General features: G+C 37.4%; 2 protein-coding genes across 3 annotated transcripts; one reads left to right on the top strand and one right to left on the bottom strand.

Annotated features, from left to right (window-relative positions):
* Positions 1–174: 174 nt before the first annotated feature.
* Positions 175–15,254, bottom strand: rnf34a (ring finger protein 34a). 2 transcript variants are annotated; one of them, XM_048210402.1, is made up of 9 exons: positions 15,101–15,254; positions 13,910–14,128; positions 10,527–10,714; positions 10,241–10,442; positions 8,227–8,289; positions 6,964–7,165; positions 6,760–6,789; positions 6,539–6,580; positions 175–1,974 (listed from the first exon to the last, which is right to left on the bottom strand). In XM_048210402.1, exons 1-9 carry the CDS (start codon positions 15,104–15,106, stop codon positions 1,790–1,792), a joined length of 1,137 nt encoding a protein of 378 aa, XP_048066359.1. In that variant the 5' UTR covers positions 15,107–15,254; the 3' UTR covers positions 175–1,789. The 2 variants fall into 2 exon arrangements, with proteins under 2 accessions (XP_048066359.1, XP_048066360.1); XM_048210403.1 differs by lacking the exon at positions 6,539–6,580.
* Positions 15,255–16,563: 1,309 nt separating this feature from the next.
* Positions 16,564–27,398, top strand: anapc5 (anaphase promoting complex subunit 5). Its single transcript, XM_048210399.1, has 17 exons — positions 16,564–17,133; positions 17,281–17,360; positions 17,455–17,558; positions 18,858–19,080; positions 20,059–20,119; positions 20,214–20,315; positions 20,397–20,587; positions 20,748–20,829; positions 23,934–24,026; positions 24,207–24,388; positions 24,609–24,744; positions 24,870–24,944; positions 25,025–25,146; positions 25,223–25,330; positions 25,789–25,936; positions 26,131–26,293; positions 26,379–27,398. Exons 1-17 carry the CDS (start codon positions 16,933–16,935, stop codon positions 26,588–26,590), a joined length of 2,283 nt encoding a protein of 760 aa, XP_048066356.1. The 5' UTR covers positions 16,564–16,932; the 3' UTR covers positions 26,591–27,398.
* Positions 27,399–27,525: the final 127 nt, after the last annotated feature.

Raw genomic sequence — 27,525 nt, 5'->3', positions numbered from 1 at the left:
GTCGTCGTCTGAGACAGAAGAGAGTAGCTAGTCAATCAAACGCACTCTGTAGAGCAGTTTGTCCGTTTAGGGCTACTGTAGAAACATGCTGGTGCAAAATGGCGACTTATGTAAGGGGACCCACGGTGTATGTAGATATAAATGGCTCATTCTAAGGTAATAAAAACATATTGGTTCATAATGTAAGGTCTTTATACACCACTGAAAACATAGTTATGTATATTATATTGCATATATGTCACTGCATCCTCATAAAATTTACACATTGCACCAAATAATGAATGAGTACAACAAATTGACATTTTAGAATAACAAATGCAGTACAATCCAGTTCAAATCTTTCTTAGCACTTTTATTTAAGTGTTACAAGTAACTAAGAACATACATACCGCTTTATCTTTTTTGTTAATTCTATATTAAAGTAACAGCAACTGATCAAAAGAAACCAATATCAAATTATTTTTTGTTAAGAAAAATAAGCTTATCTGAATAGGTATTTACACAGGAATTAAAGACATGTCAGACATAACAAATTAAACAAGGATGTAATGAATCCGAATAAACAACTAAATGTTACATAAATCCCTTATTATCTAAAAAATGCCACACAAAAAGAGAGGCTGGTATTGCTGTGGTGCAGCTGATGCTTCAGCTCTATGCAATGTGCCATGATCCAACATCTAATCAGGTTTATCATACACATTAACAATGGCTACAAAATATGGGTAGATCATTTGTTTGGGTCATCACTCTCAATCGATGACTTTTTGTTTTATTTTTAAGGTTTTCCGACTTACATTAATTCAAGTACTAACAACAACTGTAGTGCACTGGAGACACAGAAATGCACCTTTTTGGCACCCATATCATCCCTCTTCTTTTACCCCGTGCATAATTTTTAAGTTACGGTTACTTTGCACATACATAAAATGCACATTTTCAAATTATATCGACAGTTATATTGTACCGGTTTATGGTCCTACTTTTCAAATATGACACCCAATACATTTAATTACTTGGTGAATACAAAACAGTTCCATTCTCTCTTATTTCTCACCATTTACACTGATTTAACAACAGGTTTATAGACTGGTTTTCTAGTCACATATTCAAGAAACCAGCAAATGTCCTAAGACTTTTGACAAAGAAAGGAAGTCATATGACTAAAAAACAGAGGACTAATCTGTTGAGGACCATGAAACATTCATTATGCTGCTTATAATTTGTTGAATGGTACCAGTGTCAAGTTATCAGAGGGTACAATGTTACTTGCAGGAAAAACTTTGTTCAAAAATCCAAGAGGATTCATAATATAAACAGGAAACAAAGGCCCATTCACAGATGTTGCGACAAAAACAAGAAATAAAAGAGCAATAGGAACATTCAAATCCTTCCATCCTGAGTTATGGTGCATGTTGATGAAAACACTTGAGTAATTCTCATTATTTTGTTCTTTTCTTGAGCTTCTCACAGTACTTGCAAGTGACATGTGAGCAAAATGTATTCAAAGCTGTAGGACATCGAGTCAAGGCTGTGAGGTGTTGCTGCTGAACAATTGCATATTATTACAGAGCCTCTTTGTAGAGCTTGTGGAATGTTTTTACTGAAGCATTTATTGACAAAGCCATTGTGGCCTGCTGTCTGAAGGCTTCCTGAAACGCCATGAAAATTTAAGCAGAGAACTTTATCTTCCGCACTAATCCGATGTGAAGACGGGCACTTGCTGGATGCATCCTCACCGAGTCTCTATTGCAATCTGCAGGTGAAACAGGACGTACTCCCAGAAGTATTAAGACTTGAAAACATGCACAGCCCTGATAACGTATTGTCTGCATATAGGGCATTCGTTCATGCGCTTCCCGCATTTAGTGCAGGTGACCATGTGACCGCACTCCAGCAGTACACAGTCAATTACAGCGTCCATGCAGATGCGACACAGGTTGTCGTCAGTTGATAACTGGGTCCTGCAACCATCTGTAGTGAGAGAGAGGAAAAACAGATGAGACATTACAACATGTGCCAATCCATCTGTAAGAACAAGATCTTGAGTTAATCAGCGGCTTCATGTCATATCCGAAGAACCAATCACAACCAGAGATGGCCACAATTCAAGTAAGATACCTCCAACTAGTGATGCACTGAAATTTTGGCGATGAAAATATTTGTCTGGAACAGCAATAAAAATGAAAAAAAAAAAAGCCTTAGTTGAAATAGTTTAATTGCCCGAAACAGTTTTCCCCCATTGTTTTTCAATGTAAACGCACTCTAGATAGACACAGGCATTCTGAAAAAAAATGTGGTGCTCAAGTTAAAGGAAGTAGAATAGACAAAGGTCTTTAACCATTGAACAAACGTTTTTCGCAGCATCTCACGCATGACACAGCATTCTAAAAACACGGCTCTTAAGTTAAAGGAAGTAAGGGGCCGTTCACACATTCTCTCTCGAAATCGATTCTAAGCCTAGTTTTAAACAGCAGATGGCACTGCGTGCTTTAGGGTGTTTTCACACCTATGGATCGCTTGTTTTGTTCCGAAACAGGGACTAAATTTGTTACAATGTTGCATTTTCTTCTTGGTTCGGTTCGCTTTCACATGGCAACATTTCAAAGCGTACCAAAATGCGTTCAGGCAAGTCACATGCGAGTACAACTGTCCTCTCATTGGTCAGAGTTTTCGCTGCGATCATCCATCAAAATAATGATTGACAAGCTAGCTCCATGAGCTTATTGTGGCTTTATTTGTAACTGTCGAGACACACACAAACATTTTATAAATGTAGCCGTCTCTCCCGCTGTTAAATGATATACTCCATTCATATTAATGCTGCGGCAAATTCAAACCCGCGCTCTTTCTCTCTCTCTCCATCTCTGGATTTCCCAGCGCTGTCTAGTAGGCGACCTGTTGTCCGTGTGTCTGTCGAGAGAGACCATTTGAATTTAATGATGAAGCAGAGCGGGAACTGAGACTTCGTCAGGACAGCATTCTTGCACGGAGAAGTGTATTTACACAATAGAGGCGCTCGTTGGTTTTCAGATATGGTAAATAATGTGCTCACTCACAGAACCAGACATTACTGCTTTTTATATCACATTTTCCATTATGAAAATGATATAATTTGGTTCGCTGGTCCGTTAACTGGGTCGGATTGCTTTCACATCTCAAGCGAACCGCTCCAGAGTTCGTTTGAATGCTTACCGAGACCACCTCTTCAAGCAGGTCTCGGTACACTTGTTTGGTCCACTTTTGGTGTGCACCCGAGTGCGATTGCTGCTTTCACACCTGCCCAAACGAACTGCACCAAAGGGGGAAACGAACTTTGGTACAATTCAACCGAACTAAATGAGGCAGGTGTGAAAGCACCCTTAGGGTGCGTTCACACTTGTCATGTTTGGTTCTATTAAAACGAACCCTGGTGCGATTGCTCGGTTAGTGCGGTTCATTTGATATGTGAACGCTGCCATCCGAACCCTCGTGCGCACCAAACAAGCGGACCGAGACCGCTGAAAAGATGGGTCTCGGTCCGCTTCCAAACGAACTCTGGTGCGGTTCGAATGATATATGAACGCAACACGGACCAAAGACATGTACGTTAACCTAACCAAAAACAGGAAGACGAGACCCTAAAAAGGACAGAATCCTCACGCATGTCGGTTTTTCTCGTCATAGTCGCGAGTTTGCCCATGACAGGCATCAGACGGGTGTCTCCATGCAGCAGATCATTTGTGTTTGTGACGGATGGATTCCCGCCGGTGTTTTGACTACTTTACACATTTTATAAGCTCTTCACGAGTTCCCAGCTGTCCAAAATACCATCACATGCAGGCTACGCCTCGCTACACACACACAACGAGCGCATTTACCTCAGCACACAGCATTGTTTTGGATGTTCGGTAAGTTCCGTCTCAAAATAGGCAATACGTCATAAAATCCGACCAATCACGTTATGAATGTATCCCTATGACTTAAGGTTTGGTATCTTTTGGTTTGGTGATAAAATTGCCAATGTGAATGCTAACCGGACCAGGACTAAATGTTTTTTTTTTCTTCTTTGGTCCGGACCAAATTAACCAAACAAACCGAACTACAAGTTTGAATACACCCTTAGAAACAGCCGTACTCTGCTTCCTTCCAATTCTTAGGGTGCGTTCACACTTGTCATGTTTGGTTCGATTAAAACGAACCCTGGGGCCTGTACCATGATGGTAGTTGAACAAACTCAGGGTTATAGGATTAGTTTCGAGTTGACAAAACCAAACCACTCCTATCTGGCTTTGTTGGTACCATGATGCTGATCATCAACTTTCTCTGTCAACTCAGGCTTTGATCCTGAGTTTGTGGAGCGCGTGCACATGAATCTGTGACAATAGTGCCAAACAGCCAATCACATGCCTTGCAACAGAGATAAACTGTGATTCACTTCTCGCGAGAGAGCCAGCGTGATTCAAAACTCTTTTGCTGAAAATGAAGAATTTAAACGCATTTACACTAATGGAAAATACTTGTCTGTGAAAGAGGACAAATAAAAGAAATGATCTTTCTCTATCAGTGCAAGTGAAAGTTGTGAAGTTAGTTTATATAGTTGATCATATATAGCAATAGAGACTCAAATATACAAGTTCACATGTAGTCATATTTAAAGAGTATATTTACTTATTTATATTACATAAGATCTATATATATATTAATATTCATTGAAACTAAATGCTTACTAACAACTGTTAAACTAAACTTGTGTGCATGTAATGGATTAATAAAAATATAGATAATTATACAAATCATATATAAATCATAAAATAATTCTAAGTAATTATCATTAAAACCAGACAATTTTATCATTAAATATTTGTTTTTTACTATATTGTGACATTTAATTTGGAGGAAGAGAAACTGAGGGATGGACTTTATTGTGTTGGGTGTGTCAGTGTCACTTAGCTTACGTCTGATTGGTCCAATTTCAGTTTGAGATCTCTAACCTAGAACATAACCTGCCCCGGAGCAGGTTAGCCATGGAGCGTAAGTTACTATGGCGATGAACACCGCTAAAAGCCAAGTCACTTTCATGGTACCTAAAACCCAGGATTGGCACAAACTAATCTGAAACTTACCTGGCTAGCCAGCTAATCCAGCTTCATGGTACAGGCCCCTGGTGTGATTGCTCTGTTAGTGCGGTTCATTTGAACATATGTGAACGCTGCTATCCGAACCCTGGTGCGCACCAAACAAGCAGACCGAGACCGCTGAAAAGAGCTCAGTCCGCTTCCAAACGAACTCTGGTGCGGTACGAATGATATATGAACGCAACATGGACCAAAGACATGTAAACGAACCAAAAACAGGAAGACGAGACCCTAAAAAGGACAGAATCTTCACGCATATTGGTTTTTCAGGCATCAGACGCACGTCTCCACGCAGCAGATCGTTTGTGTGTGTGACAGATGATTCCCGCCACTGTTTTGACTACTTTACACATTTTATAAGCTCTTCACGAGTTCCCAGCTGGCCAACATACCATCATATGCAGGCTACACACACACACACACACACACACACACACACAACGAGCGCATTTACCTCAGCACACAGCATTGTTTTGGATGTTCGGCAAGTTCTGTCTCAAAATAGGCAATACGTCATAAAATCCGACCAATCACGTTGTGAATGTATCCCTATGCCTTTAGGTTCGGTATCTTTTGGTTCGGTGATAAAATTGCCAATGTGAACGCTAATCGGACCGGGACTAAATGTTTTGTTTTTCTTTTTTGGTCCGGACCAAATGAACGGAACTACAAGTGTGAATGCACCACACGCACACACCACTTGAACCCTCTATAAAATAATAATTCATAAAGGTCGAAAAGGCTGAAACGAATTACAAGGGTGTTTGCAGTGAGCCGTTTACATCAATCTCACATCATAAAAGCATTCTGAGGTGAAGAATTCTGAAGTAAATTGTCAGACTCAGCTGAACGCACGAACGCTCTTCTTCGTGAGCATTTGAGTGTGCAGTTAAAAAAATAGCCTAGAGTGCCATCTGCTGTTAAAAACTAAGTTCAGAATCGATTTGCGATGCATTTGGAAAATATCAGAAACAATCCACGAATTGCGATGCATCGATATATTGTCCTAGCCCTAAAAATCAATTACCGAAACTTTATTTTGGGTTTCGGTAAAAACATTCATTTCAGTGCATCACTACATCCAAACTCTTGCATTGTGCAGTTTACATAATAAACCCTAGTCATACAACAAAATAATATTCGATGAAGGACATGGATGAAATGGGATAATGAGGGTAAACAGTCAAAGAATATACATTTTTATGACCCCAAACCCTACCAATAAAATGCATATTGCATTATTAATCATTTACATCAGTGTAAACAATGGCACTTTACATTTTTCCTTTCTTTTTTTCTTTGATAATACATGCTATCTGGCACTGGCCATGCAGGGAGGGGGCTGAAGTGCAATGACATCACAAACTGCAGTGCACCGGTGGGTGTGACCAGGGAACATTTCCACCAATCGCAAGCCTTACCTCCGATTCCGCCATTGCAGATTGGAGGGGGATAAGCTACCACTTAAGTGGGAGGAGCAAAGCACAGCTATTAGACTCAGCTATGAGTTATTAGTTAAACATTCTATTTAATTTACTGTGAAAATCTGAGCTGATCATTAATAAAAATCAACTCAGACCCACACCTAAAAAAGCATTTGCGCTCTTTTTAAGTCAGACTGTGAGGTGAAGTAATTTCCTACCTGCAGTGATGGGGTTGCTCACATTTTCCACTGAAAGGGAAGAAAAAAAACAAGCACCTTTTTATAAAAAAAGAATATACATATATTTTAAAGAATTTGTAAAACTTTCATAGACAGTATTTTCTCAATTAATTCACAATTGGCAGGTATGGCAAAAGGTTAATTTTAGACACTGTGTGTTGCAGTTCTGTATTTAACACTCACTAGATTTGCGATTGTCCTCATTTTCCCGGTAAAGCCTCCTGACGCGCTCCACCAGCTCCCACTTCTCACAGCATCCAGAGAAGCTCACAAAGTTCCTCGCGAGGATCTCCTTCAGCTGCCGGACGGTCAACTGCTCCACGTCATCAAGGGAGGACAGATCTGACAGAGACACTCTAGCCCGCCGCCGCGTCTGAGGACTAACCTGATGGTAACGGCACATTCATGTTATATAATCTCTGCAATTTAAGAAATTGTTATTTCATCTATAACCAGAAAATAGGAAATAAAATTGATTGCATTGTGACCTGTGTTGTTATTGTTGACTAAAAGTTTAAAAATTAAGAAAAAAAAAATAAAAGAAAAAAATTATATATATATATATATATATATATATATATATATATATATATATATATATATATATATATATCTTAAAAAAAAAACAATACTTAAACTAAAATTAAACTGAAAAACTGAAAATATAAAAATAAAAGCTAATTCAAAATATTAATACATACTATAATAGTATATAAAAAACATTAAATTAACACTGAATGTGACAAATTTACTTGAATACACAGTAAAAGGTGCTAAAGAGGATGTTTTGTTTTATACATTTTTGCAATATTACTTGAAACTGTCTTTACTAACTGATAAAAGACTATTTATTAGGTGCACTGAAAGGAATAATATTAATATACATCATCTGTGCATGAGGTAGGGCCTTAAAAACATCAGCCAATCTGGCCCTCTGGCTTGTCAATCACTGCCGTGATGTTCCTTGTGCGAGACGTGCGCAGCTGCGCGCTCCAGTAACTTTCCACACTCTTTTCACACTTTTTGTCAGGAGACAGGAGTAACAACTGCAGATTATGAGTTACCTGCGGTGAGTCCGACATAATGAATCCACTAACACGACACAGCGAATGCCGGTGGTAAACACTCGTGTTCCAATACTCGTGCACGAGTTCTGGGAGGCGTTCCCTCGAAACGAGCTGTGAAGGAGGGGGGTTGTTCTCACGCATGCCCTCATTTCAAAAACTCACTAACAGTCTTTGGTTTCTCAGTCGACGAAAAGATCCTCTTTAGCACCTTTAAAAATGTAAAAAATGTCAATTCAAGTCAATTTAATGGCCATCAGGACAAATTGAAGACCAAAGATGTGTGGAGATGATATGCTGCTTCTGACCAGCCCAGGAAAGTACGTATTACAGTTCTTGACCATGTTAGTCCTTTCGATTACAAGTAAATGACTTAACTCACCTCGGGTGTGTGTTCTGCCTGGTCAAGATTAAGGAGTGAAACTGAAGTGGAGTCCTCAATATCCTATCAGCAAGGAACATTTACACAGAAAGAATATAATTAGCCGTCCATGCTAAGAACAGCTTCAGAGAGGATTCACCACTGACTGCCACAAGTAAACAAGTTAGCCAAGAATCTTTAAGTTACAACATCATTCAACCCTCTTGTTAACAGTGGTATAAATGAATTAAAGTGCACTTAAAGGGTTAGTTCACCCAAAAATAAAAATCTGTCATTTATTACTCACCCTCATGTCGTTCCACACCCGTAAGACCTTCGTTCATCTTCAGAACACAAATTAAGATATTTTTTGATGAAATCCGATGGCTCAGTGAGGCATCCATGGCCAGCAAGACAATTGACACTTTCAATGCCCAGAAAGCTACTAAAGACATATTTAAAACAGTTCATGTGACTGCAGTGGTTCAACCTTAATGTTATGATGCGACGAGAATACTTTTTGTGCACCAAAAAAAAAAAAAAAAAAAAATAGTTATTCATTTTCATTATTCAGATTTGTAAAGCTTTGAAGCTTCATGAAGCAGTGTTTTGAAATCACCCATCACCAGATATTGTTGAATAAAGTTATTTTTTTGGCACACACAAAGTATTCTCATCGCTTTATAATATTAAGGTTTAACCACTGTAGTCACATGAACTGTTTTAAATATGTCTTTAGTAGCTTTCTGGGCAATGAAAAAGGAAATTATCTTCTTGGCAATGCAGGCCTCACTGAGCCATTAGATTTTAATCAAAAATATCTTCATTTGTGTTCCGAAGATGAACAAAGGTCTTACGAGTGAGGAACGACATGAGAGTGAGTAATTAATGACAGAAATTTCATTTTTGGTTGAACTAACCCTTTAAATCCAATGCCAAAACTGTGCAAAACAGTTCTGCCGCAAGCCTTTTACGAACCAGACGTTTTGAGCACAGATTTTTGTGCACAGCAGTGCATTCTGGGTAGGACTGTACCAGCCATGCATAAGTTCTTACTTAAATTACAATGAAAAGTCCACACTACAGGCTCAGTAACTACTAGCTAGTTTGTAACTCTGTACTTTAGTTGGTTGCACCATTTATTAAGCGTAGCTAGTAAGTTGTAAGCTCTCTGTAAAATAATGCTTAGTCACATAATATGGTATTTATCCTCAATGATCCAATAGCAGCCTTACATGAGCAGAAGTTGTGTTGAAATTATTTTAACTATTTTGCCTCATTTAACTAATGGTAAAAAATAAATTTCCATTGAAATATGATACTACTTAATCATAGGTATACACAAACTGTATTTGAAATTAATAATATCAATAAAAATATACAAAAAAAAATTACATTTATTATAATTTTATTTGATAACATGCACGACACAGATTGGGTCTCTTGAAATGTAAATGATTGCAAATGCAAACATTATCATATATGACTGAAGTATTTAAGTCTGTCAGGTAAAAAAAAGAGCTTACTGATATAATTTAGTCAATCTGCTATTTTCTTGCAACTGTTACTCCTGGTCGGAGGCTTCCGTAAATATTTCGTTTATACATACGAAGACCACTTATGTGTCAAAAGATCAAGGTAAATTTGATTTCTCATGTCATGGCCCCTTTAAACAGTAGTGTGCTATAATGGTCACATGACCTTCATCATACTGCATGTTTAATTTAGTGGTGTCCAGTTATCTTGAAAAAAACTTTTAATTCAATTTTGTATTGTATTTTGTGTTTTATTATTAAATTATTGAAATTTAATAAAAATTAAAGATATTTACAAAAACATTATTATCAGTTCATTAGACATTTTGAAAATGGATGTTTGAGTCAAGTGCATTGTGGGATATTTGCAGCACAATGCTCTCTGGTTTTTACTGCTCATTTTGGCAAATGTATTAGGATAATTCATGCATACGGAAAATTAGCATACTGGAATGTATGTCAAATAGCCATGGTAACAGATTAGAATAATCTGGACACACCTGATTGGTGGACTCTGAGCTGTTGCTCCTACTGATTTGTTCTTCTTGAGTTGGAGAGATAGCTGAGAGAGGGGAAGTGGGCTCTTCAATTGAAGGAGGTGGGCTATACAGGGGGCGTGATTGCAGAGAAGGCGTGTCTGGATCATCCTCACTTTCTCCACCTTGATGGCAAAGCACCAAGTCCACAAGGTCCTCTTTCTCCCTAAGAAAGATTTCAAAGTATTCAAACAAATCAAAAACACTAATGATATCAGCCCTATTATTAATAATGCCTGTGTGAAAGTACCTGCAGGTATCAGTGTTAATGTTGCGTAACACAAGGTACTGCCGTAAGTCTTTAACACGCAAACGCATGAGCTGTGGACGCTGGAATGAAGTGCCCTTCAGCAGCTGACAAGTTGAGCATCTGCGCAGGTTTTCCTGAAGTACTGAGCACAGCGAACAAAAACTCTTCTTGCAGTCACAACAGATGTGCTAGGGTGGAGAAAAAGAGGGAAATTGTGCTTAATCAAAAGGACAAAAAAAAGAAAGACTGCAATAAAATTAAAAACTCTCATCTGCATTTGGAAAGACAGGAAGATTGTGGATTATTAACTGCCTAATCCTTCGATATATTTTAATAATGTTGGAAGGCACTTACAAACCTTGTGAAAAAGTGTGCTTAATTGTACTAAATGTGCACTTGTAGTGTACTTCAAATCTTAAAAGATTATTAAAAAAAAACTGTACTTGTCTTGCAGATTATATGGTAATGAAATAAAAGGCCACTTAAGTGTACTTAAAGGTGCCATAGAATTGAAAATTGAATTTACCTTGGCATAGTTGAATAACAAGAGTTCAGTACATGGAAAGACATACAGTGAGTCTCAAACTCCATTGTTTCCTCCTTCTTACGTAAATCTCATTTGTTTAAAAGACCTCAGAAGAACAGGCAAATCTCAACATAACACCGACTGTTACGTAACAGTTGGGATCATTAATATGTACGCCCCCAATATTTGCATATGCCAGCTCATGTTCAAGGCATTAGACAAGGGCAGGCAGTATTAACGTCTGGATCTGTGCACAGCTGAATCATCAGACTAGGTAAGCAAGCAAGAACAATAGCGAAAAATGGCAGATGGAGCGATAATAACTGACATGATCCATGATATCATGATATTTTTAGTGATATTTGTAAATTGTCTTTCTAAATGTTTTGTTAGCATGTTGCTAATGTACTGTTAAATGTGGTTAAAGTTACCATCGTTTCTTACTGTATTCACGGAGACAAGAGCCGTCGTTATTTTCATTATTAAACACTTTCAGTTTGTATAATTTATAAAAAACTTCATTCTTTATAAATCTCTCCAATAGCGTGTAATGTTAGCTTTAGCCCGTTAACCACGGAGCATAGCCTCAAACTCATTCAGAATCAAATGTAAACATCCAAATAAATACAATACTCACATGATCTGATATGCTGCATGACGAACACTTTGTAAAGATCCATTTTGAGGGTTATATTAGCTGTGAACTTTGTTTATGCAATGTATTGTAGAGTCGCGAGCTAAGGGACGGGAGCGTGAGCATTTAAAGGGGAAGCATGCTGAATCGGCGCATATTTAATGATGCCCTAAAATAGGCAATTAAAAAAATTAATTAAAAACAATCTATGGGGTATTTTGAGCTGAAACTTCACAGACATATTCAGGGGACAGCCTTAGACTTAGGCTGTTTCTCAATTCCAAGAACGCAGAGAACGGACTTGCGTTCTCGTGGAGTCCGGTCTTGCCAGGCAACCTTGAAAGAATGAACTCGGAAGGACGTGAGGACACAGAACGCATCATTTGAGAATTGAGATGTGCTGCGATCTTGTTGCTCAACTGACCGTTACAGCATATTATATTATATAGCAAGTGGCTAATACACAATAAATACAACATAACAACATAAACAATTGTCATAACCTATTAAAACATTTCTTTCATATTATTATAGACATTATTTTCATATAATTTTATGTCTTTTTATTTCACCGCGTGTATTTATGAAAATGAGTAGCCTTTGGCTGCTTTGTCAATGTTAAGATTATTTTTTTTTTGCCAATAAAAATACCGCAGGCTTTCTTCAAGTTATCATTTTATTAAAATTAAGCAAAAAAAAACGGTTTACTTTCACGAGCCATCACGTATTTGTAGCTGGAATCTCACGAGAACTAAAGCTTACAGGCTTCCGTACGTCGACCGCCGCAGCGTCTTCTGGGATTTTTAACGGTTCGATTCCCTCAAGTTTGCATTCGATGCATCCTCGATATCAAGAACACATCCGGGTACTTTCATGCGTCCTCCGTTCTTGCGTTCTTGAGTACTGGAACGAACTTCGATGGTTGATGATGACGTAGAGCAAGAACACAAGGACGCAAGATTGCTGAAGAACGCATATTGAGAAACAGCCTTATATTACATCTTGTAAAAATGCATTCTGTGGCACCTTTAAAGAGAGTACACTTTCATGACTGTTTCTTAACAAACTTAAGTGCACTTTTAAAATCTGCATTTTGTAATAAGTAAAATTAAAAGTACATTTTAAGCTTTAAAAGTACACTTATTTTGATGCTACTTATTTTAAAAGGTGGTATAAAGCTATTTCATGCATTCTGACTGATTTACACTGTTAAAGAGTTGCATTCTCATGCTAAACATGGCCAAAGTTTGGCCAAATTTAAGTATGACGGAGTATTTCTGTGTCAAATCCAATACTTCTGGTTTCAGTACAGGATTATGAGTTTTTTTTTTTTTTTTTATGTGTCCTGTATGACATCAAAAGAAAGCAGAATACGGAAGCCAAGAGATTTTTCAATAATGGCTGTGACCCAATTCAGGAGCTGCACCCTTTAAAGGCTGCAAACATCATCGAGGCAGGCTCATTTAAGAAAAATAACCGTTAGATTGCAACATATGAAAGAAATTACAGTATTTTACACCTCACAATGAATATCAGTCAATTTTATTATGGTTACTTCTTCTTAAATATGACATCCTTGATGACGTATTCAGCCTTCAAATGCGACCTCCGGAGGATGCAGTCTCCGAAATGAGACACAATTTTTTCAAACAACAGAAGAATGAAATTACATACAAATATGTACTTAAGTCCATCTTAATTGCATTTAATATAAAATAAAATAAAGCTACTACACATTTTCATTTAACTGCAAATATCTTGCAATTAAGTGTCCGAAAACATTACATTCTATTTGCACTTAAGCATGTTCTATCAAAGTATATTTTTCCAAAATTAGTAAACTTTTTTAAAAGTAAACTGTACTTTGTTTTCACAAGGGTAAAGGCCCCATGAAATCAAATGAGAGATTTGTGCACATTCAAAAATTACACACAGAAAAAAAAGCTTATCTTGCATTCAGGCAAATATACACATTTTTGTCCAATCAAAAGCTATGTCCCCTGCCTTAATAGCACCCACCACCAAATAGCTATATTTGCCTGGCTGTGATTTACTGTAAATTTTGTTTTAAATGTACAAACTGTCAACATGGTCCTAACTTACAGATTCAGTAGGAAAAACATCAACCATTTCATGGGGTCTTTAATATAATAAACGCTTTTAGGTTTAATATGCAGAACAAATGAGATCATATGGCAAAGACAGGTGTGCAGGTCTACCTACCCTTCTCCTAAAGACAGAGAAGGCTTGTCTACAGGACTGACACACCAGGCTGGTGTTGGTGGAGCTTGTAGGCGGGTATGTAGAGTATCCCGCTGTGGGAGCGAAACGAAACGGCCCCGCACCGGCCCCGAAACCTGGCTGCTGCCCTCTCACGGCCCCGGTACCCATCACTTCATTCAACAGACCACAGCATGATGCCCACATGGACGAGGCCCCCGCCTGCACGGAAAACAATCACAAAAGACTTTCATGAGGACAATGATCTTCATTGAGTAGGTCTTTTCAAACATTTGACGTTTTATTAAGACTAGTGCTGTCAATCGATTTAGTAGTGTGTGAAAATTCATGTTTATGGTATGGGGTGTAGCAAGCTTAAAGCAGTTGCCCAATCACAACACATTGGTCTAGCCAGCCAATCAGAGCACATTGTGAAGACTGGAACATAGTGTTACTAAAAGACTAGGGACAGAGGTGATGCAACATTGTAAATAGTGTGAAAAATAATGTTTTTTAAACATTCAACCATGAAAACCTATTCTAACAGACCCCAAAACGAGCATAATAGGACCCCTTCAAACATAAAATAACATGTTATTTTTGACAACTCTAATTATAACATCCATTCAGAATGTCCTGCCCTGAAATAGTTCCCATTGACTGGGATCAGTCTCATTAGAGAAGGATGGGAATAGGGCTAAGCCATAACAAGGGATTACAGTGCTTTAAATGACTTGTGACTGCAGCTAGAGCTCTTAGTGACACTCAACAGAGTAACCATGGTGTTTTTATTTTCATAGGGAGCCAACAGTAGAATCAACTCCCAATTGTCACCGTGTGGCACAGTGAAGGATAGGTCCTGTTGCTGGGTCTCGCCTCCCAACAAATGAAAACATGACAGTAGAAGATTTAAAAACAAACTAACACATTGCTGATCATTACATCACTGAATACACTACATAAATTATATGACTGCTAGATGTTGACTGATATATACATATATTTAAGGCATGAAAGATGTCATGAATGCACAAAATCACACAATACAAATAACGCACGAGATGCTAAACTGGAACTCATCTGTTACTTATCGAGCTGATAGCAAAGAGAGCAGATTAATAATGCTAGCATGACACACAGCCAAGAGAGGAACAAGCTCAAAAACTAAACGAGCATTATTAGACATTACTGTACCTTCATAGCAGCTCCAGGACACCGCGGGAAGTCACCCAGCTGTATGTGAAGGCAGCCTGGCCATTGCTCATAAACGTCTAACTCCTCATTTACAGTCGCTGTCTACAGACGCACCGGGATCGCTATGTAACTGGAACGTAGCGTTTTCAGCCAATCACAGCGGTGGATATCCTGTGAGGCAACACCAACCAACCAATCATCTCGTACCTCCAGTAGTGCAGCGGAAGTTCGTGCATTTCGATTAAAGTTATTACACTTGATGTAATGGAACTGCTTGTTTCATTTGCTTTAATATGTTTTAGCATGATAGACTTAGTTCGCATCCTAATAAAGCCTTATTATTAGTTTTACAGAATTATTTTTTGAGCTGAAAGTTTATGTTATCAGCATAAAGAGTACTATTACAACATAAATAGTGTCTGAAGTTTATTTATTTGTGGTTTAACATTTATTAACACTCATTTTAAGCAGTGTTTATTACCAGATTTACTGAATAATTCACGAGTGTCACCTGAGTCTCAGGTCACTGTTGCTGTTCCGACAGATAACAATCCATAATTGATAAAGGGTTTTTTTTATGTTTAAAGCTGTATAATTAGATTCAGAATTGTTGTTTAATTATATTGGTAAATGTGTTGGTGAACATTTTTAGGCTTTGTGGATAGTTCAAAAAATTCCCCACACATCAAATATGAGGGGTGAATGTATTTTGAAAAACATTTCCAATGCTCTTCATGTCTTCTAGTGATTTATGCTGATGAAAAATTAAAAATGTATACATAGTCATTACTTGACAAAATCAACTGACATCATGAAAATATATTAAAGAAGTAAAAAATAAATTTAAAATGTATTGGACAGTATGCGCATGCTCATAAATTGGACATATATATTCGATAAACTATGTATATTTAGATTTTGTTCATGTATATGACTAATTTACATATAGTAGGATTGTTTTTCTTCAACTAAATGTAATGCCAAGCATGTCATATTCTCAACATTTGCGACCTCTTGTGTGCAGATAAAAAAATCTTTAAATGTAGTTAAACGTTAAATGCAGACTAAACTTATTTGTCGCGGAAATATTAAAAATTAGCTGAAAAATCTGTGAATTTATAATTAGCTCTATGTTGGAAAATATATAAAGGTTGATAAAATCCAATCGTGTGTCCTCAGGAATCGATTTATCAGCGCTCAACCCGATTCGCTAATGAATTGTTCTTTTGAGTCATGAGATATTTTCACTAAATCTTTTGAACCGTTTTGCAGAGTTGATTTCTAACAATTTATCCACATCGGATTGAATTGGTCTCGAGTCTCATTACCTAGAACGGTCTTTTTTTGAACATATCCAACTCGAAACGATCCATGTTAACAGCTCAACGACTCATTGAAACGAACTGTTCATAAGAACCGATTCAAAAAACTGAATCGGACTTCTGAGCACTAAAACATGATCAATTCGTCTGTGCTCTACAGTGCGTCCTGAAACGTAAACGGAACTGGAGGGTATTTTGAAGAAAAGGCCGTCAGATTGTTAGCATATGATCCATGTGAATATATTCATAAATGTCTGTGTTTCATTACTAAACTAATGTATTGAACATAGTGGTTATTATTATAAATTTTCACATGGAAGAAAGCCTTCAAATCGCTATTAACGTTACTGCATTTGAAACACCGTTGATGTTTTACCGTATTATCAAAATAATGTAAGCTAGATTATTTTAGCTTGCCATATAACAGCATAGTTATATCAAACTAGAGTATTTACTGCACCAATACACTTCATTTTATTGATCTTTGAGGAATATAAGTCCCGAGAGGCAATGGCCAGTGTGCATGAAAGTTTGTATTTCAACCCCATGATGACAAATGGGGTTGTTCATGCCAATATCTTCGGGATAAAGGATTGGGTCACTCCATACAAGATCGCAGTGTTAGCTTTACTGTATGAGATGTCCACAACCAAACCAATGGCTCTTCTGGACAGAAGACGCCTGAACAAACTCATCCTGCCTTTACAACAGGTATGCATGTAGCATTGCATGTAGTAAGGCTGTTTCCATTGACAGTTTAAAATAATAATAAAGTAAAACAGCTAATGTAATGTTTCCGGGCACATAATTTTCTAGATAAAGTTAAGCTGCAGATGTTTGATTTGTGTTTGTGATCAGGGTGCAGATTTGACCCTGGAGCAGTTTGTGAAGATAGTGGAGGAGTGCTGTCTTCGGATGGTCAATGCTGTTAAACTCAGGTACAGTGTGTATCTTCTCTTTATAAAGAACTTTGTATTTGGGTAGGTTTTAATGTATTAATCACTTATATAATCATTGCCTTCTGTTTTTCAGGTTGTTTTTAATGGCTGATGGAGAGTTGCAGGACATGGAGCATTTTTTCACTATCCTGCCAAATGCTTTCAGTGACTCGGAGGCATTCAAAACTAGTGTTGTTGGTACGAATATGTGTTTCTTTCATGGGTGTAACCACAATTACCATCAGATATTGCCCAATTTATAGGGTTAGTTCACCCCCAAAAATGTTAATTTTGTCATCATTTACTTCCCCTTATGTCGTTCCAAACCCGTAAGACTTTTGTTCATCTTCGAAACGCAAATGAAGATCTTTTAAATGAAATCTTAGAGATTTCTCTCCTCTATTGACAGTCTACACAACTACCATTTTGACGCTTCAGGTTCAAAGTTCATAAAGAGATTGTAAACTAATCCATACGTATTGAGTGGTTTAGTCCAAATTTTCAGTAGAGACTCGATGGCTTTATATGATGAACAGATTGAATTTAGGCTTTATACATACAAACATTCATCAACTCACACATCAGTTGTGGTAAACAGAAGCTCAAGCATGTTTTCTGGTCTAGGTCTGGATTTGTGAAAATCTTCTTAAGAAAAAGTTTCTTAAAATATATTATAAAATGTTCGTAAGTAAGTGTAATTCTTGCAAAATTCTTTGAGAAATTCTAAAATATTTTCCTAATTGTTTTTGTTTTTTTCGTAAATGTAAAATGACAAGCAGTGATGTTGTCAGATTGTGTACTTTCACAGACGTTTTCAATTTTTAGATTCTACGGGCCCCTAAATATGATCATCCTCATGCATGGGACTCTGGCCCTAAAATTTAAAAGACACTTATATATTTTCAAGTATAAAGACCCAATTAATACTGTGGAAAAATTAGTATTATAAATGCGTCAATTATGTTACATTGTGGTTTTTTTTCTTTTTTCTTTCTATTCTCTGTAGTACGGTTATATGTATTATTTAAATCAATTTATTTTTATATGCATATTTTACAAATCGATTTGTTTTAGTTATTTTATTCAATTTATGTACTCATTTTAATCTATTATTTTAGTCAAATTATTTCTTTATGTAGTTTTTTATTGTTTAATTTTTATATTTTTCACACTTTAAACCTTTCCTCCCCCTAGCACTCCCTTGTGGCTGGACATTTTTCATGGAGTTTCCTTATCAAATACAGCAAATTTAAAACTTAAATTACCTTATTTGTCCATCTATTAACTCACTTTAACTAAAGCATCTCATGATGTAAAATGTGTCAGATGAGATCATGTTCTCCATTAAAGTACATTTGTCACTTTCTAACTGTATAAGAGAGTGTTGTTAAAAGAGGTTATTTTAATTCAGAATATCTTGATTTTTTTCTTAAGTTAGCAAACATGAAAAAAGTAATTAAGAAGAGCTTTTTTTCTCTAATCTCTTTCTGTTTCTAGGTCTGTTCATGCGTCAGATGCTGCTGGCCTACAATAAACTATCGTTCAGTCAGGTATATAAGCTGTACAAGTCCCTGCAGCAGTACTGCCATCGTGGAAATCAGCCCGAGCTGTCCGCTCTGCCCGCCGAAGACATGGAGCTGACGAACACTGAAGACCCCAGCGCCGACCGCATAGACAAAGATGAGCTGGACACAATATCTCTACACCAGTCTGAACTGAGGTCAGAGGGAATTACGTGTTACTTGTATTATTAGTGGAATCGAGGTTGTATTATTATTTCAGGGTCAGTTTGACCCGTATTCCATTTTCAAAGAGCTTGAAACTATTTATTTTGTCTTGTAATTTTGTAACTATTTCTCATTTATGGCCTTGAATGTGTATGTAAAGATTGAACACGAATGTGTTTTGGAAAGGCTTGACAAATTTTGGTTACATCAATTGTGTTTGGGGTTTAATTGGCTTCCAATGTTTTTTATGCAATTTGCCAAAAAATCAACACTTTAAAAAAACAGCAAAGAGTTTCTTGTCATTTATTTTAGCTTGTCTAAGACTAAAATATGAAACACATGAGAACTTGATTCAAAGACATCCAAAGAAAATTCACTGTTTCTTCATCCATTTGAGTTTCACAGTCAAAACATCTGAAAGGATGTTTTGGGTTGTTGGTTTTTTGGATCTCACTGAAAATAAGTGCAAGAACCCAATTTTCCCCTCACAAAGGTTTGAGAACCAGACATAACAAATGTCAGAGGCTATTTATACAAAGTACAAACAGTAATAAATACTACTTGGACTAACTATAAATATTTTTAGATACTATTTATGTGTAGTTGTAGTTATTTGCTCCTCAGTGTGCAAATAGTCACTGTCACTACAAGTATTCATGAGAAGAAAAGTATTTTCTTTTTGTGTCAATTCAGCTAATTTTTTAAAATAAAAATGTGGATCAAATTGACCCCTAACACAATAGAAATAGATGGAAAGAAATTATTACGTTTCTGACATATTAGTCTCTGTCAAACTACAATAGTGTTTTTTTGTTTGTTTGTTTTTACATGAATCTTTAGTGTTTTTGATAATGTCTACTTTTGGCAAATTGCATGGAAACCAATGGGAAGTCAAATGGACCCCAACACAAACAGAGGCATATTGAATAAGAATGGACTTGACTGGGGGGTTTATTTCCTGTTTTCATCAGATCTGACGAGACCCAAGGTCCTTTATCTCAGAAACAAGCAGAATACTTCCTCGCACGACAGGTTTGTCATAACCTAGAAGAGATTTGGCTTTCATAAACACAGCTGTCCATGATTTATTTTGCCCTGTATGATTGCCACCTTGTTTTTTCCCCAGGCGTACCTCCTGAAGAATGATGAAAACAAGGCCATGTCGCCAGCTAAGTTACAGGACGAGCTCAACAACATTCTCAAGTTTAATCCTGACTTCGCTGAAGCTGTAAGCTGAAATCCTTCATTTCAAGAGACAGATGATGAATCTCTTTTTACTGTCACTGAGCCTCTCTCTGTGTCTCCACAGCATTACCTCAGCTATCTGAACAGTATGCGAGTGCAGGACATCTTCATCTCCACTCACAGCCTCCTGCACTACTTTGACCGCCTCATTCTTTCCGGTGGAGAGGGGAAGAGCAATGGAGATGAAGGCTATGGTCGCAGTTTACGATATGCTGTCCTGAATCTGGCAACCTTGCACTGTCGTTTTGGACACTAGTGCGTATTAGTTATCAAGATTATGTTTTGAGCACTGCATTGTGTCAGGAACATTTCATTTTTGCTGGGAAAATAAGTGGCAGCCAATACAAATTTAGCCTCTGAACTGTTGTTATATGACTAAAGCTGTTTTCAAATTTCTGTGGTTGTGTGTGTGCAGTCAACAGGCTGATTTGGCTCTACAGGAAGCTATCCGCATCGCACAGGAAGCAAATGACCATGTGTGTCTCCAGCACTGTCTGGTAAGAACAGTTTGTCTTATTCCTTGCCTATTTTAAATTTTAAAGGTTATTAGAATTATCATAAATATATGCAAACTTCATTTTACCTTTATGACCTTTCAGTGACATGCGCTTGTCTCAGTTTGAACTATATAATGTTTTCAACATAAACAACAATAATAAATGTTTCTCGAGCACCAAATCAGCGTATTATGTTGTAGAATGATTTCTGACAGATCATGTGACATTGAAGATTGGAGTAATGATGCTGAAAATTCAGCTTTGATATCACAGGAATAAATTACATTTTAAAATATATAACAGAAAATACAGGTGCTGGTCATATAATTAGAATATCATCAAAAAGTTGATTTATTTAGCTAATTCCATTCAAAAAGTGAAACTTGTATATTATATTCATTCATTACACACAGACTGATATATTTCAAATGTTTATTTCTTTTAATTTTGATGATTATAACTGACAACTAAGGAAAATCCCAAATTCAGTATCTCAGAAAATTAGAATATTACTTAAGACCAATACAAAGAAGGGATTTTTAGAAATCTTGGCCAACTGAAAAGTATGAGCATGTACAGCACTCAATACTTAGTTGGGGCTCCTTTTGCCTGAATTACTGCAGCAATGCGGCGTGGCATGGAGTCCATCAGTCTGTGGCACTGCTCAGGTGTTATGAGAGCCCAGGTTGCTTTGATAGTGGCCTTCAGCTCTTCTGCATTGTTGGGTCTGGCATATCCCATCTTCCTCTTCACAATACCCATAGATTTTCTATGGGGTTAAGGTCAGGCGAGTTTGCTGGCCAATTAAGAACAGGGATACCATGGTCCTTAAACCAGGTACTGGTAACTTTGGCACTGTGTGCAGGTGCCAAGTCCTGTTGGAAAATGAAATCTGCATCTCCATAAAGTTGGTCAGCAGCAGGAAGCATGAAGTGCTCTAAAACTTCCTGGTATACGGCTGCATTGACCTTGGACCTCAGAAAACACAGTGGGCCAACACCAGCAGATGACATGGCACCCCAAACCATCACTGACTGTGGAAACTTTACACTGGACCTCATGCAACATGGATTGTGTGCCTCTCCTCTCTTCCTCCAGACTCTGAGACCCTGATTTCCAAAGGAAATGCAAAATTTACTTTCATCAGAGAACATAACTTTGGACCACTCAGCAGCTGTCCAGTCCTTTTTGTCTTTAGACACTTTTTACGCTGTCTGTTGTTCAAGAGTGGCTTGACACAAGCAATGCGACAGCAGAAACCCATGTCTTGCATACATCTGTGCGTAGTGGTTCTTGAAGCACTGACTCCAGCTGCAGTCCACTCTTTGTGAATCTCCCCCACATTTTTGAATGGGTTTTGTTTCACAATCCTCTCCAGGGTGTGGTTGTCCCTATTGCTTGTACACTTTTTTCTATCACATCTTTTCCTTCCCTTCGCCTCTCTATTAATGTGCTTGGACACAGTGCTCTGTGAACAGCCAGCCTCTTTTGCAATGACCTTTTGTGTCTTGCCCTCCTTGTCCAAGGTGTCAATGGTCGTCTTTTGGACAACTGTCAAGTCAGCAGTCTTCCCCATGATTGTGTAGCCTACAGAACTAGACTGAGAGACCATTTAAAGGCCTTTGCAGGTGTTTTGAGTTAATTAGCTGATTAGAGTGTGGCACCAGGTGTCTTCAATATTGAACCTTTTCACAATATTCTAATTTTCTGAGATACTGAATTTGGGATTTTCCTTAGTTGTCAGTTATAATCATCAAAATTAAAAGAAATAAACATTTGAAATATATCAGTCTGTGTGTAATGAATGAATATAATATACAAGTTTCACTTTTTGAATGGAATTAGTGAAATAAATCAACTTTTTGATGATGATTCTAATTATATGACCAGCACCTGTAGTTATTTTAATTTGTAATAATATTTCACAATATTACTGTTTTTACTGTATTTTTGATCAAACACAGCCTTGGTGAGCAGAGATGTATTTCTAAAATATAAAACCTTACCAAACTCAAACTTTTAAATGATAGTGTGTGTATGTACTAGGGCTTGCATAGAGCAGTCGAGAGACCGACTACTTCAACCACTAGTCTGCGCTGTCGGAAACAATCGACTACTCGAGCGTACATTAACCATAAATTAATTTTTAAAAAGAGAGATACGTCACAATATTGTAAATCTTTCCATTTTAAACCAAAAAGCGGAGCCAATGGATATCACACAAGAAGCAACGTGCAAGCTTTGCGCAAGACTTATGCCGGTGAAAACTTGGTCGGTAGGCTATTCAAAGTGAAAGTAAAAAGTGACGGAGCTGCCTGATGCTGCATTAATGGACCATATTCTCTCAGAGATGAATTTCAACATAATATGCTGATAACGGTATATAGGCCTATCCATTATTTTTCTTGTGGCCCGTATATGGTGAAACAAATTAGAATAATAGTATTTTGTATTTTTTAAGTCGGTGCTTGAAGTAGGCTAGCTCTTAATTTTCATTGATGACTGCAGTCAAAAAAATTTGCAAGAAATGCAAGAAAAAATTTTCAAAGATGAGCAAATATCCTAATCTTTTATTATCCTCAGAGCACGTCAGTTATGTGGTGATGCGCTATGAAATTAATATTAATTTAATAATGAAAGTAGCCTAATCTAATAGTAATAATAATAAACTTAGAGGAATGTAACAGGCTTACATTAATTGGAAATGCCAAATCCTCTTAATATTGCCAATATTTGATGCTTTGACAATATCTCTGGCTATCGTCTATACATGATCATCGTCTGTTGACGCAGCCCGGGTTATCGCGGGTTTATTTGGCTTTACTCTAAAATGAAAATTAAAATATGTAATGTCATAATTATAATGTTTTGAGAGTTTACTTATAATTGTTGCATTAGGCTATGAATTAATAAACATTTATAAGAACTATTTCATGTCTTTTCATTTACAGTAGCATGAACCACGAGTAGTCGAGTAACTCGAGTATTGTTTTGATAAGAAATCGACTAGCAGAAATCAGTAGTCGTGCAACCCCTAGTATGTACTGTATATTATACTTTACAGTCTCTGCTGTATTGTAATTTTTTTGAATTTGTGATTTTAGAGTTGGCTGTACACACTAGAACAGATGAAAGGATCTGATAGTGTGGTACTAACTGAAGACTCTGTGAAAATTGCAGCTCACTTTTGTCTCCCTGTGAGTAACTCGTTAAGATGGAACCATTTTAATGCCCTTTTATGGAATATAGAGAAATGCTTTACATAAGAACAAGACATAATAAATGTCATCATCAGGCACATTAAGTGCATATTAATCTCTTGCAACATCATTATACATTGAAATAAAAAAATTAACGTTCTCTGTTGTGTTTTGCAGTATTTAGCTTCTCTAGGCATTCAGTCGCTGGTCCAGCAGGGAGCGAAACAGGGCATGCCGGCCAACAAGCTGCTGGACGCCCTGCGAGGAACCGACATCATGCACTGGAAGCAAAGCCTCTCTGAGCTGATAGAAATCAGCCTGGCACAGACCACCTCCATATGGAGGATGTATGGCAAAAGGTCAGATAGCACAGAAACCCTCTTTTTATTAAAATGTAAAAGAACTGTGAAGTGAAATTAAATTTCCTTTGATTCTACTTTAACTGTCATATGTAAATAATGTCTTCAAACAGACTGTAAGGGCTCTCACTTTCACTTCTTCATTGATATTAGCGCCACAGCTGATGCAGTTTTTCAGGTTTGATGTAGTTTAAGCTGAATTTATTTGCGTTCTCTGTAGCACTATGGCACGGCAGCAGGCTCAGCTCCTGTTGAATATGAACAGTCTGGAGCCGGTGAACTTCAGTGTGCAGCAGAACAACACTGAGGCGTTTGCCGTCGCCCTCTGCCATCTGGCTGAACTTCATGCTGAGCAGGTACTGACCTCTCACACAAGAACATAAACACAAATACTTTTGTTTTGCTTGATTTCATGTATTGTTCTTTGCCTAAATGTATTGAATGCTAAAATAGCATGTTTGGGATTTTTCTTCACCTTCAGGGCCTTTATGCTGTTGTGACGGACATCATGAAACACTTGAAGCAGCAGTTTCCTCCTCATACCCAGCATGCCAAGGTAAGTCTGCCGAACACAATATAGATGATCAATCACAGATCAGCAGCCACTATATATGATTTTATTTCTCTCTTTACCAGCTCTGGATGCTATGTGATCTGAAAATTCAGTTTGAGAAGGCTATGAATGATGGGAAATACCATTTGGCTGAACCCCATGTCACAGCGATCTCTGCCTTAAACAGCACTGAGGGATTGTACAGGTAGATAACTGCACATAGTATATTTTTCTAGTAGATCGACCTGTTCAAGTGATTGTTTGTGTTCTTGTCTGTTCAGGAAAGCGCAGCTGCTGAAAGCTCTGAATCGGACGTCTGAAGCCTCTAAGATTCTGCAGCAGCTGCAGCAGCAGTGTGAGAAGAGCAAGAACACAGAGATGATCATCAGGTATCTCTTTATAAAAAGAACAGTCTGAGATCACACTGGAAATCTGGGATTCAAGATCTAATTGAAACCTGGAAATAAGGAATGATTTAGTGTTTAGAGGAATTGAAGTCAGGATGAAATCATGATCAACTAGCACTTTAATTGCCATCACAGGAATAAATTACATGTTATGTTAAAGTATATTAAAATAGAAAACGGTTATTTTATATTGTAATAATATTTCACATTATTACTGTTTTTACTGTATTTTTGTGATCAAATATATGCCGCCTATGAGCATAAGAGACTTATTTCAAAAACATTTGTATTTGAAAATGTGTATTAATAATGTGTATATCATTTTCACTTTATATTAAAAATCTTAATGACCCAAATTTTTGAAGTGTGTATTTGAAATCTTGTTGAAACGGCAGTGTTCCCATGTCTGTTTTTAACTCTTGAGTGTGTTTGTGTGGCAGGGTGATGCTGGCCTCTGCAGAGCTTCACTGGGACTCGTCTGGGTTTGCGTCAGCTCTGCCGTTACTCTTACAGGCTCTCGCTCTGTCCCGCCAACACAACCTCCAGAGCTTGACCTCAGAGACTGTGTTACACCTGGCATTTACACAGGTACACCAACAAGAACCTTCACAGATTGTGTTCAGACACCTGATAATGATTGACAGATGCTCACAAAACATCTCCTAGTTGCTTGATTTCATCTTAGAATTCACTCGTGTGTTTTTTTGTTTGTTTTTTGAAAGATGAAGGAATTGTGTCATTTTAAACTAGGAGTGTCTGATATTGATCATCTCTCTTCATAGCTGATGTTGGGGATCCCTGAGCAGGCTCTCGCACTGGTGCAGGACGTGTTGGAGTCGGTTTTGGCTCACGGTTCTCTGATAGACAAGGGCAGAGCTCTGCTGCTGGCCGCTCGCTGTCAGATGGCTTTAGCAGGAAGTGCCGCACAGGAACACAGACTGACTGGTACTGCCCGAGTCCTGTTTGTCACCATCTCACTGTATTCAAGTCACACTTCATATGTTTAAGTGAAGTATTTTCTTTCCTGCAGCACTGGAACAAGCCGTACACACTTTAGATGAGGCAGCGGTGTATTTCTCTCGTCTTGACTGTAAAGAGCGTATGAGAGACATACACTACCTACAGGCACGATTACATCACACCCTCGGCAACGTCTCTCAACGCAACAAGTGCGCCATGCTCTTCCGTCTGCTGGATCAGGAGCTGCCGTCGTCTGGAATGACTGTGGTCAATCGTCTTTAGAAAACCTCAGCTGTGTGTGTTAAAGGGTTAGTTCACCCAAAAATGAAAATTCTGTCATTAATTACTCACCCTCATGTCACTCCAAACCCATTAGACTTTCATTCATCTTTGAAACACAAATGAAGATATTTTAAATGAGATTTCAGTCCCTCCATTAACAGCTACAACTTTGACGCTTCAAAAAGTTCATAAAGAGATTGTAAAACTAATCCATATGAATTGAGCGGTTTAGTTCAAATTTTCTGAAGAGACACAATGGCTTTATATGACAAACAGATTTGATTTAGGCTTTTATTCACATATAAACATTGATCAAGGAACATGAACAGAAGCTCAACTGTACATGCTTGATGCATGAGGTTCATTAGTTCGTCAAGCAAACATGCTTGAGCTTCTGTTTACCACAACTGATGTGTGATTTGATGAATGTTTATGTCATATAAAGCGATTGAGTTTCTTTAGAAAATTTTGTCTAAACCGCTCAATTCATATGGATTCGTTTTACAATCTCTTTACAAATTTTTTGAAGCGTCAAAGTGGTAGTTGCGTTGCTGTCAACAGAGGTACAGAAATCTGATTTTATTAAAAATATCTTAATTTGTGTTTTGAAGATGGAAGTCTTACAGGTTTGGAACATGAGGGTGAGTAAATGATGACGATTTCATTTTTGGGTGAACTAACCCTTTAATGAACGACACCAAACATTGTGTCCTGTACCGTGTGCATTTAAATGTGTAAAAATGTTCTTTTTTTTTTTTTAAAAGTTCATTGTTCTAGTGCTTTTCTCAAATAAAGAGATTTCAGGGGATCTGTTGCCTGGATACAGTGTTTCCCCAAACAGAGTTCAGAAATATTTGACCATTTAAATGTCAGTTGCAGAAATTCTATATAAACTTGTGGAAATTTCTTTTGAGATTCTCCATTTACAGTAACTA

This window comes from Megalobrama amblycephala, linkage group LG12, assembly GCF_018812025.1.
Source record: "Megalobrama amblycephala isolate DHTTF-2021 linkage group LG12, ASM1881202v1, whole genome shotgun sequence".
Classification (NCBI taxonomy): Eukaryota; Metazoa; Chordata; class Actinopteri; order Cypriniformes; family Xenocyprididae; genus Megalobrama; species Megalobrama amblycephala.
Note: the sequence above shows the minus strand (reverse complement) of the source record. Positions and strands in the feature narration are given on the sequence as shown.

Bases quoted from the DNA above. Each gene is read 5' to 3' on its own strand.
- anapc5 (XM_048210399.1), top strand. From the start codon at position 16,933: ATGGCCAGTGTGCATGAAAGTTTGTATTTCAACCCCATGATGACAAAT. The intron at 25,331-25,788 runs GTATCTCTTTAT...TTTGTGTGGCAG, and splicing joins AACACAGAGATGATCATCAG to GGTGATGCTGGCCTCTGCAG. The intron at 26,294-26,378 runs GTACTGCCCGAG...TCTTTCCTGCAG, and splicing joins ACAGGAACACAGACTGACTG to CACTGGAACAAGCCGTACAC.
- rnf34a (XM_048210402.1), bottom strand. The intron at 10,715-13,909 runs GTAGGTAGACCT...TCTCCACCCTAG, and splicing joins TCTCTGTCTTTAGGAGAAGG to CACATCTGTTGTGACTGCAA. The intron at 6,790-6,963 runs GTGAGTGTTAAA...CTTCCCTTTCAG, and splicing joins TGAGGACAATCGCAAATCTA to TGGAAAATGTGAGCAACCCC.